Consider the following 15,263-nt stretch of genomic DNA (forward strand, 5'->3'; position numbering starts at 1 on the left):
TCAACCTCATCCCACAGCACCTTCCCATGCAAACACAGATGGTGCAACACCTGCCCCTTTACTTCCCCCCTCCTCACCATCCAAGGGACCAAACACTCCTTTCAAGTGAAGCAGCACTTCACTTGCACTTCCCTCAATTTAGTCTACTGCATTCGCTGTTCCCAATGCAGTCACCTCTACATTGGAGAGACCAAACGCAGATTGGCAGACCGCTTTGCGGAACACCTTCGGTCTGTCCGCAAGCAAGACCCAGACCTCCCTGACGCTTGCCATTTCAATACACCACCATGCTCTCATGCCCACATGTCCATCCTTGGCCTGCTGTAATGTTCCAGTGAAGCTCAACGCAAACTGGAGGGACAGCATCTCAACTTCCGACTAGGCACTTTACAGTATTCCGGACTTAATATTGAGTTCAACAATTTCAGATCACGAGCTCTCTCCTCCATCCCCACCCCCTTTCCGACCCCCCTTTTCCCAATAATTTATAATTTTTAAACAAATATATTTTTCTTTTCCCTCCTATTTTTAAATTTATTTCAATCTATTGTTTCATCTCCACCTTTTAGCCCATTCTATCCCTTTCCCCCACCCCACCCCCACTAGGGCGATCTGCCACTAGCTTGTCCTGCTTGCTACCCTTAATGTCCCCATTAGCACATCCTTTAGATAATATCACCACCATTAACAGCCCTTTGTCCTTTTGTCTATGACATCTTTGGCAGTCTCTTCTTGGCCTCCACCTATCACTGGTCCTCTATCGAACTCTACCTGTCCCACCTCCTCTACCAGCTTATATTTCATCTCATTTCTATATGTCTTAATTCTGATAAAGGGTCATACGGACTCGAAATGTCAACTGTATCCCTCTCCGCAGACAAAAAACAGAATTACCTGGAAAAACTCAGCAGACCTGCTGAGTTTTTCCAGGTAATTCTGTTTTTGTTTTGGATTTCCAGCATCCGCAGATTTTTTTGTTTTAATCCCTCTCCGCAGATGCTGTCAGACCTGCCGAGTTTTTCCAGGTATTTTTGTTTTTGTTCTAGATTTCCAGAATCTGCAGTATTTTGCCTTTATCTAAGTATCAACGTTTACCTCTTAGTCAGCTCCACCCATCATTAGAATCAGAGAAAGAAATAAGGAGCAGATAAGGCCTCTGAAGATTTGTTTTACATAAACTTTGAACGTTTCCAAAGTGAAAGAGTTATCAGGAGGAGGGCAAGTTCCTTTGTTCTTGAAATAGCGTATTGTTTAAAGCTACATGGGCAATATAATTTTCTAATAAACAATTGCTTTCTTTACATGAAGAAAATCTATTTAACTGCAAACACAGCTGTCAAGGAGCACACAAATACTTGTTGACCATCCCATTTATGTGCCTCAGTTACCAAAAGCACCTGAAACTGGACTGGAATCTGGTTCAACAGGTATTCCCTGATTTCAGCTTCGGTAAACTGAGAACAGGAGCGAATGCCCGCCCACTCCTGAGGGGCTATAATTGCCATCACTTTTACTGCTCGTCCTCAGCTTGCTCCGGATCGTGAAAGCAGACTAAGTTGTTTCTCTTGGAACGTTGCGGATTGCTTCCACAAAACTAGGTAGGAGAATGGCATCAATGGGACTCCAGATTCTGGGCATAGCCCTGTGTGTGTTCGGGTGGCTGGGCGCTCTTCTCACCTGCGTGCTGCCCATGTGGAGAGTGACCGCTTTCATTGGGAACAACATCGTGGTGGCGCAGATTATTTGGGAAGGTCTTTGGATGAACTGCATTGTTCAGAGCACTGGGCAGATGCAATGTAAGGTGTACGATTCCCTGCTAGCCCTCTCCCAAGATCTCCAGGCTTCCAGAGCTCTGACCGTTATCTCCCTCGTGGTGGGAGTCCTGGGCATCCTCATCTCCATTGTGGGAGGAAAATGCACCAACTGTATAGAAAACGAGGCAACAAAGGCCAAAGTCACAATTATATCGGGAATTATCTTCATCCTGGCTGGAGTCTTGACCCTGATCCCAGTGTCCTGGTCAGCGAACACCATCATCAAGGATTTCTACAACCCGCTGGTGACGGACGCCCAGAGGAGAGAACTTGGAGCTTCCTTGTACATCGGTTGGGGAACCTCGGGTCTGCTGATCCTCGGAGGGGCTCTGCTCTGCTGTTCCTGCCCTCCCAAAGACGAGAATTCCTACTCGGCAAAGTATTCTGCGCCTCGATCTATAGCTCCGAGTAAGAACTATGTGTAACTGAAAAGGAACAGATCCGAAACAATTTCCAGAGATAAGGTCACACCAACACTACGCGTTTTCTACATTGTTTGCCAATCCAAGAATTAAAGCAATTTACTGTAAAACACTTGATAAGTAATTCGCTGTATAATTTTCTTTAAAAAGTTCAGTAACTACTATTAACCGTACGTGCCTGTTATCTAAGTTCTCAATATCAGGAAGGATTTGAAGTCAGTGAGCTTGCAACCAGCACAAGCTCAGGTACAGGGATTGCAAATCTGGCCGGAGTTTGAAAGTAAAGATGGTTGTGAAAGGGATATTGCTGGGAGATAATAAAATTTTATAAAATAACCGATGTTGAGCAGCTGTTTATATAATGTGCGGCAATGAAATTGATTTACCAGTTTAGTCGGCAATCCTTTTTTGTGAAGGCATGCTTTATAAAGCTGTACAGTAACCAGAATACCTACCTGGCACTAGGAGTATCTGGACCAATTGGAAAGAATCAGCCGCCGCCATTTCGTATCTTGTGAGAAAGTGGTAACTGTGAAATGGGTCTCTACCCTTCCTGAATAGTTTAGATCTTTAAGTAACGTGATATTAATACCAATCATATTTGTATTTCAGTGGCAACTATGTGAGTGAAGTTATTTTTTGTCTTTTCATTTTATATTGTTTTCTTAATGTTACCTCCATTTAAGTTTATTTTCTGAAGATTGTCTGAACCCTTCTTTTCCAAGCCTGGTTGTATTTAGGGCACTTTATGTTCAGTGAGCTGGGGACTAAGTATATTTGCCAATCAAAAGGGCCAAAATAAAATCCAAATCTCTTTCAGAACTTGTGTTAATTTTATTTATGTGTGGGCTAATAAAAAAAACAGGAGGAAATAGTGTCAGGGTAAAGGAGCAGAGGGGCTACAGATCTACAAATCATTAAAAGAAGTGACACAGGATAAGGCCATATGAAAACCAAGAACTTACGGGGGTTCCTTTCTGAAGGAGAAAATTAAAAAGCAGGTGAATTACGTTCGACTTTTATAAAACCTTGGTTGTTCCATACTTGCAGTAAGTACTGTGAACAGTTCTGGGTTTCATATTACGAAAAAGATAAGGAGAAATGCAAAAAAGGCTTTAGTAAAATCATATCAGAACTGAGAAATTGTCCATATCAACAAGGACAGCTTGTATTTATAGAAAACTTTAAACATATGTTGTGCCATACAGCTTTAAATGTGCATAGTGAAACAAAATTTGACACTGGGCCGCATAAATGGATATCAGGGCAAGTGGTCAAAAGCTTGGTCAAAGGAATAGGTTTTAACAAGCATCTTAAAGGAGGAAAGTGAGGTGGAGCAGTTTAGGGAGAGAATTCCAGAGTTTAGGGCCTTGGCAGCTGAAAGCATGGCCACCAATGGTGGAGTGATTAAAACTGGGCATGCTCAAGAGAGCAGAATGGGTGTGCAGTTGTCTCAGAGGGTTCTGGGGCTGCAGCAGATTACAGAGATAGGCAGAGGCAAGGCCATGGATGGATTTGAAAAACAAGGGTAGGAATTGAAAATTATGGTGTCACTTAATCAGGAGGCATCGTAGGTGAGCAAGTACAAGGGTGATGGGTCTTGGGGCGAGTTAGGGAAGCAGAGTTTTGGATGACCTCAAGATCACAGAGGCTAGAATATGGGAGGCTGGCTAAGAATATCCTGGAACAAGTCAAGTTTGAAGGGTGGACGAGTGAAGGACACACTGATGGAGGTATTTTCATGGGCATGAAGATTTAGGAGGTGTGCAAAATTGGTCGCGAGGCAGAATGATGATGCCGATATTGGACGCCACCACAAGAACCAGAAACGGTGGAGATGCCCTTTGGCCAGAAAAGTGTTTCTCTGGCCAGGAACAGCCTATAACTGAAACTAAGAAGCCAGTAGTACCAGCAGGCCAGTCACAGATTCATCAGGGAACGGCAGCGTTGTGGTATAGGCTATAAACTGTTTAAATTTACTTCAAAATATAAGTAATAAAGCAGCAAGTCACAGGCATAATAGTTGAGTCTTCTGGTAAGATAGTACAGAAGTGTAGTCTTGATGACCAGAGAAGACCAGAATTTTCCGGTCCGCCCTCTAGGCATGCTCCCCTGCGGTGGGACTGGTGAGCCATTGAAATCTCCATTCATATTGGCAGGACCGGAAGATTCCAATAGCATGACAGGCTGGAAAATTTCTGCCCAGGAATTTTGAAGGCAAATTTGAGAAAACTTCCAAGCTCCATTAAAGCAGAAAGCAGGCATGGTCAGGGGATGGGCAGTAGTAGTTTAAACCAGCAATTAACTTGTAGTCAGGGATAAAATTCACTTACTATTTGAGCCAGGGTAACCTAAACAATGGAATGAGGAGGTTCGAGGAGAAAGGGCAATAGATGGCGAAGGATGGATGTACATAGTGAAGATCTCTGTATAGGGAGCTGACTATCCAAGAGCCATCTTAAAAATAAAAGATACAACAGACCAGGGTCTCTTTTTGCTGGAAAAGAGAAGACTGAGAAGTGACCTATTAAGGATTATAAAAGGGTTTAATAGGGCAGATTTAGAAAAGATGCTTCTACTTGCAGGGGAGACCATAACTAGGGTCCAAAAATAGAGCCACAATAAATCAGTTGGGAATTCAGGAGAAATTTATTTACCCATACAGCAGTTAGAATGGAACTCACTACTACAAGGAATGGTTAAGATAACTCACATAGATTCATTTAAGGTGAAGCTAAGCACATGAGGGAGAAAGGTGTAGAAGGGTATATCAGATGAAAAAAGGTGGGAGGAGTCTCACGTGGAGCATAAATATCACTGTTTCTGTGCTATAACGACTATATGAGACTATGTAAGACTCAGTTGTGTGCCTTCTGAATTGGCAAAGAAATTGGGACCAATTACCCACGAGGCTGTGCTGCTCATGCAACAACAACTTGCATTTATGTATTCCTTTAATGTAGCAAAATGTTACAAAGACGCTTCACAGAAATGATAACAAACAAAATTTGACACCAAACACATAAGGAGGTACTAGGATAAGCAACAAAAAGCTTGGTGAAAGAGGTATATTTTGACTGTTTCAAAGGAGATAAAGAGACTTAAGGCCTATAGGCAGCTAAAGGCAAGGCTGCCAATGGTGGAGTGATTAAAATCTGATAGCAAGATGCCAGAATTGGAGAAGTGTAGAAATCCTGTAAGGCTTAGGACTGAAGGAAATTACAGTGATGGGGAGGGACTAGGCCATGAAAGGATTTGAAAGCAAGGATGAGAATTTTAAAATCAAGCCTTTGCTGGACTGGGAGCCAATGTAGGTCAGCAAGCAGGGGGTGACAGGTCACTGAGACCTGCTGTAAATTAGGATATGACCAGTAAAGATTTGGATGAGTTCAAGTTTATTGCGGGTGGTAGATGGTGGCTGGCCGGGAGGGTATTACAACAGATAAGAATAGATGGAAAAAAGGCATAGATATGGGTTTCAGCAACAAATGGCAGTTTCATAGATATCATTTAGTTTCCAAAGGATACTTCAGAAAGAGGTCACATCACCTAACCACACCATTGCTGTTTGCTACTCAGATCTATTAATATATATCTTTTTCAAGCAACTTTCCAATTATCTTTAAGGGATTTTATGGACATTTCTTTAATGGCTGTTTCTATCAGAGAATTCTACATTTTTAAAATATATAAAGGTTTTTTTTTCAAATTCCCTAAATTGCTTTTGTGAGTTTTTATAATATATACCTTTTGCATCCCTTCTATCACTTTGTGATTAAACATATCATTCAACATTCCATCTGTATTCTGAATCTACTTGGTCTGCAGCCAATTCATAGATGTAAACATTCCAAAATCCATAAATACACCTTGTTATTTGGCACCAATACAATTGCTTCTCACCTAACAGCCAGGTTTCATGATCATGGATCCAAAACTGGCCCTCCCTCCCAACACAGGCTTTGGCCCACCATTTCCTCTGAGGTACCAGTTCAAAGTTTCTCACCTGAATATGTTACAACAGGCATGACAGAAGTGAAGGATACAGTTCTGGATTAATAATGAACCTTAGCCTAGGCCTCACGGCTCCAAGGACCATTCCTTAACAGTAATGGGCTTTGGTTACTCAGTTCCTCCAAGCCATAGTCCATGACCTAATTTTCTCTCCAACACACATCCAGCTGCAGCACCTAGACCATAGTATGAACTAGAAGATCCCCAATGGGTTCAGGAGCCCAATGCTCTCTAATCCTAGGTATGTTTGCGGGCTTGATGCTGCACAATTCCAATGTGAATGGGGAACAGAAAGAACGATTGGATCTAGAAATGTACAAGAAGTTCCTGTGATTTAGAGATAAAAGTAAGATGGATTCTTAACTTAATATTCTCAGTATTATTGGCTAATTCCTAATACTTGTTGAAATAATTTTGGAACATAATTTTTAAGAAAGCAAAAAACGCTTTAAGATTATTGCATTAATGCTTTATTGTGGCTAATCATTAAAGATTATATTCAATTGTGTTGATCAAATAATCAGTTCTCTTAAATAATTAGAAATTCGTGGGCGAGGGGAGGAGTTGGCGGTGTTCACAGTCCAATAAGCCCTATCAATGGCTTAAAATAGTTCACAGGGAATACGTTCTAATTGTGGTGGTAGAATTTAAAATATGAATGTTTTGTGCCAGTGTCATTTGGACATTTTATTCTTGAAATGCTTACTCCTTGGTCATTTGTGCACCAGCACTATTAAATCCAATAACTCCAATGGATCATAAACACGTAAACTCACAGCATAGATCATTTTGGAAGAGTAATGCCATGAAGAAAATCCTGAAAAACAGAACCCTTTCTGCTGAAATAGAAAGTTAAACAGGAGATTTTATCAAGTTTATGAAAAAAATTCGAAATGTAAAAGTGAAAGATTGTTTCCATGGTTAGTCATGGGTACAGGAAGGCATATATGGGATTATCGCTAGAAGGAGGGAGAATGAAGGGAGAAGTTAGAAGACATCTTTCACGCAGTTACTAAAATATGGAATGTTCTCCAGCAAGTGGCAAATGGGGTGGATAGTTTAACATTATTTAAAAGAGAATTGGGCATATATTTGAAAAGGAAGTTTACAAAAGATATGGGGAAAGACAAGTGAAATGGTTTAAGAGTAGATAACTCCATTTGAAGAGCAAACACCAGCACAGATCTGGTGGGCTAAAATAGTCTCCTTCATCATTTTTCTGGATGGAGTGCAGGAGAGTGCAATGATTGCTGCAAACTGCTACAGTTGTTGCTGTTTTTGGTACAAGGGGGTTCCAACACATTTACAGGTTACAATATAAATTGGGGAGAGGTTGTGGGTCTATTTCAATAACATGTTCCAGGGATCTGAAGGTAATAACATTTTAGGAGACACAGTCCACAAAGCAGTTTGCCAGTTCTGGTAATATATGTCTCTAATGCTTTCTTTTAAACGTGCATAGGTTGACACATAGGCCAACAAATATTACAAAGCATATATTCATTGACAACATTTCACTCCCTTTCCTATAGGAGAAATATGCTGAAAAGAACTTTGGCACATGTAAACATAGAAATATAGAAAATGTATGGCATACAAAGAGGCCATTTAGGCCATTATATCTATGCAGGTCGAAAAAGAACTATCCAGTTTAATCCCACTTGTCATCTCTTGGTCTAATCCTGTAAACAATGGCACTTCAACTGCCAAGTATTTTTAAATGGGCTGAGGATTCCTGCCTCTACCACCCTTTTAGGCAGTGGATACCAGACCTCCACCCTCTGGATGAAAAGATTTCTCTTCAATTCCTCTGTAAAGCTTCTACCAATTAATTTAAATCCAAGCTCCTGGTTGCTGACCTCTCAGGTAAGGAAATAGGTCCTCTCTATCCACACTATCTAGGCCCCTCATAATTTTGTTAACCCCAGTGAAACCTCCCCTCAGCCTCCACTTTCCAAAGAAAACAATCCCAGCCTATCCAATTTTTCCACATAGCTAAGATTGTCCATTCTTGGCAACATATTCTTAAATCTCTGTTCCCTTTCTCCTGTGATCACATCCTTCCTGTAGTGCAGTGACCAGAAATGTATGTAGTACTTAAATTGTGGCCTAACTAGTGTTTTATACAGTTCTAGCATAACCTCCCTGTTCTTATATTCTATGCCTTGGATAATAAAGGGAAGTATTCCATATGCCTTCCTAACCTCTTAGCTACTTGTCTGCTGCCTTCAAGGGTCTACAAGCACGCACTCCAAGATCTTTCTAAACTTCTCAATATCCTACCACTTATTGTGTATTTCCTTGCCTAATTCTTCCTCCCCAAATGCATTACCTCACACTTCTCTGGACTGAACTCCATTTGCCACTTTTCTGCTCACCTGACCAGTCCATTGATTTCTGCCTGCGTTCTACAGCTTTCTTCCCATTTACCATCACACAGTCAATTTTTGTTTCATCCACAAACTTCTGAATCAAAACCTTATATTTAAGTCTATATCATTGCTACATAACGTGAAAAACAAGAGACCTAGAATTGAATCCTGTGGAACCCCACTGGAAAAAGCCTTACAGTCACAAAACACAATTCATAGGATGTGAGTGTCACTGGCTAGGCCAGCATTTATTGCCCATCCCTAATTGCCCTTGCGAAGGCGGTGGTGAGCTGCCTTCTTGACCTGCTGCAGTCCGTTGGTGTAGGTATATCCATAGTGCTGTTAGGAGGGAGTTCCAGGATTTTGACCCAGCGACAATGTATTTCTAAGTCAGGATGGTGAGTGGCTTGGAGGGGAACTATCAGGTAGAGATGTTTCCATGTGTATGCTGCACAGATGGTAGCGGGGTTTGGAAGGTGCTGTCTAATGAGGCTTGGTGAGTTTCTGCAATGCATCTTGTAGGTGGTACAGACTGCTGGCACTGTGCGTCGATGATGGAGGGAGTGAATGTTTGTGGATGGGGTGCCAATCAAGTAGGCTGCTTTGTCCTGATGGTGTCAAACTTCTTGAGTGTTGTTGGAGCTGCACTCATCCAGGCAAGTGGAAAGCATTCCATCACACTCCTGACTTGTGCCTTGTAGATGGTGGACAGGCTTTGGGGAGTCAGGAGGTGAGTTACTCACTGCAGGATTCCTAGCCTCTGACCTGCTCTTGTAGCCACAGTATTTATATGGCTAGTCCAGTTCAGTTTCTGGTCAATGTTATCCCCTAGGGTGTTGATAGTGGAGAATTCAGCAATGGTAATGCCACTAAATGTCAAGGGGTGTTGGTTAGATTCTCTCTTGTTGGAGATGGTAATTGCCTGGCACCCGTGTGGTGTGAATGTTACTTGTCACTTGTCAGCCCAAGCCTTGATATTGACCAGTTCTTGCTGCATTTGGACATGTACTGCTTCTGTATATGAGGAGTTGCGAATGGTACTAAACATTGTGCAATCATCAGCGAACATCCCCACTTCTGACCTTATGATAGAAGGAAGGTCATTGATGAAGCAGCTGAAGATGGTTGGGACTAGGATACTACCCTGAGGAACTCCTTCAGTGATGTCCTGGAGCTGAGATGATTGACCTCCAGCAACCACAACCATCTTCTTTTGTGCTAGGTATGACTCCAACCATCGGAGAGTTTTCCCCCTGATTCCCATTGACTCCAGTTTTGCTAGGGCTCCTTGATGCCGCACTTGGTCAAATGCTGCCTTATTGTCAAGGGCAGTCACTCTCACCTCACCTCTGGAGTTCAGCTCTTCTGTCCATGTTTGAACCAAGGTCGTAATGAGGTCATGAGCTGAGTGGCTCTGGCAGGATCCAAACTGAGTGTCAGTGAGCAGGTTATTGCTAAGCAAGTGCTGCTTGATAGCACTGTTGATGACTCCCTCCATCAATTTAATGATGATTGATAGTAGACAAATGGGGTGGTAATTGGTTGGGTTGGATTTGTCTTCTTTTGTGTGTATAGGAGATACCTGAGCAATTTCCCACATTGCTGGTTGATGCCAGTGTTGTAGCTGTACTGGAACAGCTTGGTTAGTTAGGGGGGTGGGGGTGGCACGCAGCAAGTTCTGGAGCAGATGTTTTCAGTACTATTGCCGGAATATTGTCAGGGCCCCATAGCCTTTGCAGTACCTAGTGCCTTCAGTCGTTTCTTGATATCACATGGAGTGAATCGAATTGACTGAAGACTAGCCCCGGTGATGCTGAGGACCTCAGGGGGAGGCTGAGATGGATTATTCATTCAGTACTTCTGGCTGAAGATTGTTGCAAACGCTCCAGCCTTATTTTTTGCATTAATGTGCTGCCCCCTCAACCCCCCCCCCCCAACTTATTGAGGATGGGGATATTTATAGACCCTCCTCCTCCAGTGAGTTGTTTAATTGTTCACCACCATTCATGACTGGATGCGGCAGGACTGCAGAGCTTAGATCTGATCTGTTGGTTGTGGGATTGCTTAGCTTTGTCTATCGCTTGCTGCTTATGCTGTTTGGCATGCAAGTAGTCCTGTGTTGTAGCTCCACCAGGTTGACACCTCATTTTTAGGTATGCCTGGTGCTGCTCGTGGATTTTTTATTGAACCAGTGTTGATCTCCAGACTTGGTACTAATGGTAGAGTAGGGGATATGCCGGGCCATGAGGTTAATATTGTGGTTGAGTACAATTCTGCTGCTGCTGATGGCCCACAGTGCCTCCTGGATGCCCAGCCTTGAGTTGCTAGAACTGTTTGAAATCTATCCCATCTAGCACAGTGATAGTGCCGTACAACATGATGGAGGATATCCTCAGTGTGAAAATAGGACTTCATCTCCACCAGGATTGTACAATGGTCACTCCTATGGATACTTTCATGGACTGATGCATCTGCAGTAGGCAGCTTGGTGAGGATGAGGTCAAATGTATTTTTCCCTTTTGTTGGTTCCCTCACCACCTGTTACAGACTCAGTCTAGCAGCTATGTTGTTTAGAACTCAGCCAGCTCGGTCTGCAGTGCTGCTACCAAGCTACTGAAGTTCCCCACCCACAGTACATTCTGCGCCCTTGCCACCCTCAGTGCTTCAATTGGTGTTCAACATGGAGGAGCACTGATTCATCATTTTAAGAGGGAGGGGGTGGAGGTTTCCTTGCCCATGTTTGACCTGATGTTGTTAGTGTAGAAATCAGCGATGGTAATGTTGAGGACTCCCAGCTGGGCAACTCCCTCCTGACTGTACCGCCACTGTGCCACCACCTTCTGCTGGACCTGTTCTGCTGGATGGGACAGATATACCCAGGAATGGTGATTGTGGTGTCTGGGACATTTATCTGTAAGGTATGATTCTGTGAGTATGACTATATCAGGCTGTTGCTTGTCAAACCTATTCCTTTTTCACTCAACCTATTCCTTTTTCCCTTTTTAAAGAACCGCACAATGTTACTAGCCCTCCAGTCTTCAGGGACCACATCAATGATTCTTAGAGGTAACTGGGAAATGTTGTAACAACTTTAATTTTAAAAAGCAGAGCTTTAGCACAGATATGTTTAATTACCAAATAAGATAGGTTTTCCATGGGTTCAAATTACTTTGGACATTACCTAGATTAATGGCTATCCTAGTGGCCATTAGTACTGCCATGCTGTACGATTTTAGGTAACCTAATCTCTTGGGGGCAAGGTAGGAAAATATGTCAAGTAACAGAAAAGTGCTTAAGCAAACTGAAATGGTACAATTACAAGTCACCACCATAGCTGCAAGACAGAACATCAGGCAGACTGAGTCTTGTGAAAGGGAAGCACAACATAAATGTGTACATGCAGGAATGCATGAAGATGTATGGTGATAAGCGATTGACAAGGTTAGAAATTCACAAGGTTAGGGGAATGCATGAATATATATTGTGATAAGAAATTGGCAATGTTAGAATAGGGCAACCATTGGGTAAGATTGGTGAAGGGTTGGAGGAGGGATGTAAATGGAAAAGTAGAAAATTATATCGTCAACGCAAGGTGCAGAGAAGAAGATCCAAAAGGAAGAGAGAGAAAAAATAAGGAGGAAGAAAAAGACTTTGTGACTCATGACCATGCACTTACATGGAAAGTATATGAATTGTATGATGCTGTGTACCACTGCATGAACACTGGTATATCTCTATCTTATAACAATAAAGTATTACCGCCACAGCCTTTGGTTGTTAACGATTGATCCCTTATCAAGATCAAAACATGTGAAATCTTACAGTACTTAATGCGGAACACTTACACAGAATCACATTCCCAGGTTTGATCCCCAGTTTGTGCCAAATTAACTGATCTCAACTAGAGACGCAGAAGTGGGATTGCAAATAGCCCCAGCATTCAAAGTTGCAGGACAGCTATCATGGCTCCTACTGCAAACTGTGCACATTGAGTAAGCATGGGACTAACTTGAGCTGTGGTGACCTCTACAAATGAATGGCTTGTTAACTAATTTGTGACTTCTGCTTGAAGATCCAAATGTGTGGACCATGGGTGATTGGATTCAGTACTTGAATAACTTACCAATGTTCACTGTCCAGGCTCAAAAATGACATATGACCACTAGGATGTTGTACCAGAGTGCTGCCAGTGCCTGTGCAATCACAATTCTACACAGGCTTCAGGATTGAAGCAGCAAGGGGAGAAAATTTTAGTGGGTGGGGGAAGAAAATACAAATAAATGAAATTAACTGTGTTTGTGTTTCTGTTTAAGATGATTGTGTTCCTTTAGGCATTTCTGGACATTGTGGACAGACCCTGTCGACTTTGCCACCTCACCTGTTTCCTCTACTCCCATCAACTCACTCAGAGACAAGGCCATCTCTGGTCATTTGCTTATATCTCTCATTACCCACATTCCCCTACACGCTTCTTTCCCCACTTCCTTCTGTGTTGCCTCTGGAAAAAAGAACATCCCTCGAGTCACCTAAAAATGACTCCTAATTGTCTCCTTATTTCCTTTTCCCCTGCTCCTCTGCTTTCAGCTCCAACAAGTGCAAGGAGCTCATGGACTTCTCTGTCACTAAGTTTGAATCTATTGTTATGAATAGGAGGAGGTTCAATTTAAACAGCCCTGATTTCTCCTCTCACCACCCATCCATAAATAGAAAGGTGTCTTAATTTTGATTTCCCCCTTTATGAGTGGTGACATATTTAACCAACCTCTCAGTTTTGGTGTGATCCAATTTCTTAATAACCCCACAGCAAACTCAAGATGGGCTAAAATCAGAGGGTTAGCTTATTTGCACACACTGAAACATGAGAGCCCCTGGTGCATCCATACACTAAAAGAGTGATAGAGAAAGAAAGAGGTACAGGGCAAAGACCACAGAGAAAATAAAAATTATTGTTTCACAAGAGTCCAGAATCAAAGTCCAATGGTGTATTTTTTCAGAGTCAGCAGGTTGAAGACTGATGCTTGATAATTTACTTTTCCAGTAGAGATGACTTCCATGATGAAATGGGCACATAAGGATAAACTAGTCTCGGAGGCACTGGTACAGAAGTTCCAGTAGAAACAGTGTAGATGGGGGCCAGGCAATTTAAATCTGGACAGAGCTCTGGTTCTGCAGCTGCTTCATAGATGGAAGATGGGAGCCTGAGCTTTTCAGCTCCACAAGGCAATATTACAAGTTCCACCAGTTTGGGGAGGGGGTTGGGGGGGTGTCATGTGATATGACTCCCACTTCTCCACTTTGGTTTGGACAAAGGATGCATATTCCTTTGTCTGGATTCTTGAGATGGCTACTGTTTCAACCATTAATAATTTCAAAAAGGGGTTTCAGGGTTGTTTGTCCTCACAGATTGATCATCTCTGTTTGCCAGGGCCTGGCCTTAGAAATCTAAATGGCCTTTATACAATTCCTTGGGATTTGATCTCAGGGGTTATTAGCACCTCTTTTGAGATAAGAGGTGGCAGTTGTTTGGAATGCCAGGAAGTTCCTTTTGTTTGAGTCATAGTCAGTCATGGCTTCAGTCATTTTAAAGCCTTTGTCCAGTTCTTTAAAAAATTATTTTATAAGGTAGCCAGGTTGATATCTATATATTTTATAAAAATATAGATTGAGGTCTTGGCTCTGGGACGCTACCCATTCTGATGGACCTCCTCTTTCCTTTCTGCCTCATCAGCATAAGCCAAATCTCCTTCTCTAACTATAAATGTGACCTTGGTAACTATTCTTCCTTGATCCCTCTTGAGCCTTTGACGTGGTCAGCCCCATCATCCATCTGCAATGTGTGTCCTCTGTTTCCAGCTCAGTGGGACTGTCTTCTCTTCATTCCACTCATGTGGCAAACTGTAGCCAGTGCATCTCCAATAATCCCTTTTCACCTTTGAACCAATATCCCTGGAGTCTCCAAGGATCTATTCTGGTTCTCCTGCTCTTTCACATGTGCATGCTGCACCTGGGTGACATCATACAAAGACCTGCGATCAACTTCCAATGATATGTTTATAACAACAAGCTCCACACCTCTTCACCATCTCCCCACTTCAGTGTTGCCAGACTGCTTGTCTATACCCTTATCTCTAAATCCATTTCCTCCTCAATCACTGTCTCAGCTTGAACCAGACAGCTCACAGCTCTGGCACCTTATACAACCCCAAAAAATGGGCTGAAATCTACATGGCAGTGGGGGAAGCGGTTTCCGTTCTCTGACAAAAAGTCATTGGGAAGTCTGCTTGTGTCTGGCTGGCTTGCCCCGCAGCCATTTAATGACCATTGAGCCTATAATTGGCTTGAGGCAGCATTTCTGTTATTTCCGAGAAGAAGTCTCACCTCAGAGAACTGCCAGCCAATCAAATGGCAAGCAGCCCCCTTGTCCCAGCACTGGTTGTGGTGGCCACTGCTGGGGCTGCAACAGTCCCTGAGGAAGGTGTTTACCAATGGGGCCTGGGGCGGAATCATCCCAGCTTTGCACTAAGTGCGGTAGTGGGCGGGGAAAAGGACGTTTTACGCACCAGCCATAATGGTGGCTTCTCACGCCTTTTCATCTCAAACCCACCGCATTAATTATGCATTCCCGGTAAACAGGCTGTTTT

The 15,263-nt window shown here is 42.7% G+C and overlaps 1 protein-coding gene across 1 annotated transcript; it reads left to right on the top strand.

Annotated features, from left to right (window-relative positions):
- Positions 1–1,514: 1,514 nt before the first annotated feature.
- LOC121283164 (claudin-4-like) lies at positions 1,515–3,055 on the top strand. The gene has a single exon (XM_041197347.1). The coding sequence runs from the start codon at positions 1,607–1,609 to the stop codon at positions 2,237–2,239; it is 633 nt and encodes a 210-aa protein (XP_041053281.1). The 5' UTR covers positions 1,515–1,606; the 3' UTR covers positions 2,240–3,055.
- Positions 3,056–15,263: the final 12,208 nt, after the last annotated feature.

This window comes from Carcharodon carcharias, chromosome 10 (assembly GCF_017639515.1).
Source record: "Carcharodon carcharias isolate sCarCar2 chromosome 10, sCarCar2.pri, whole genome shotgun sequence".
Taxonomy (NCBI): domain Eukaryota; kingdom Metazoa; phylum Chordata; class Chondrichthyes; order Lamniformes; family Lamnidae; genus Carcharodon; species Carcharodon carcharias.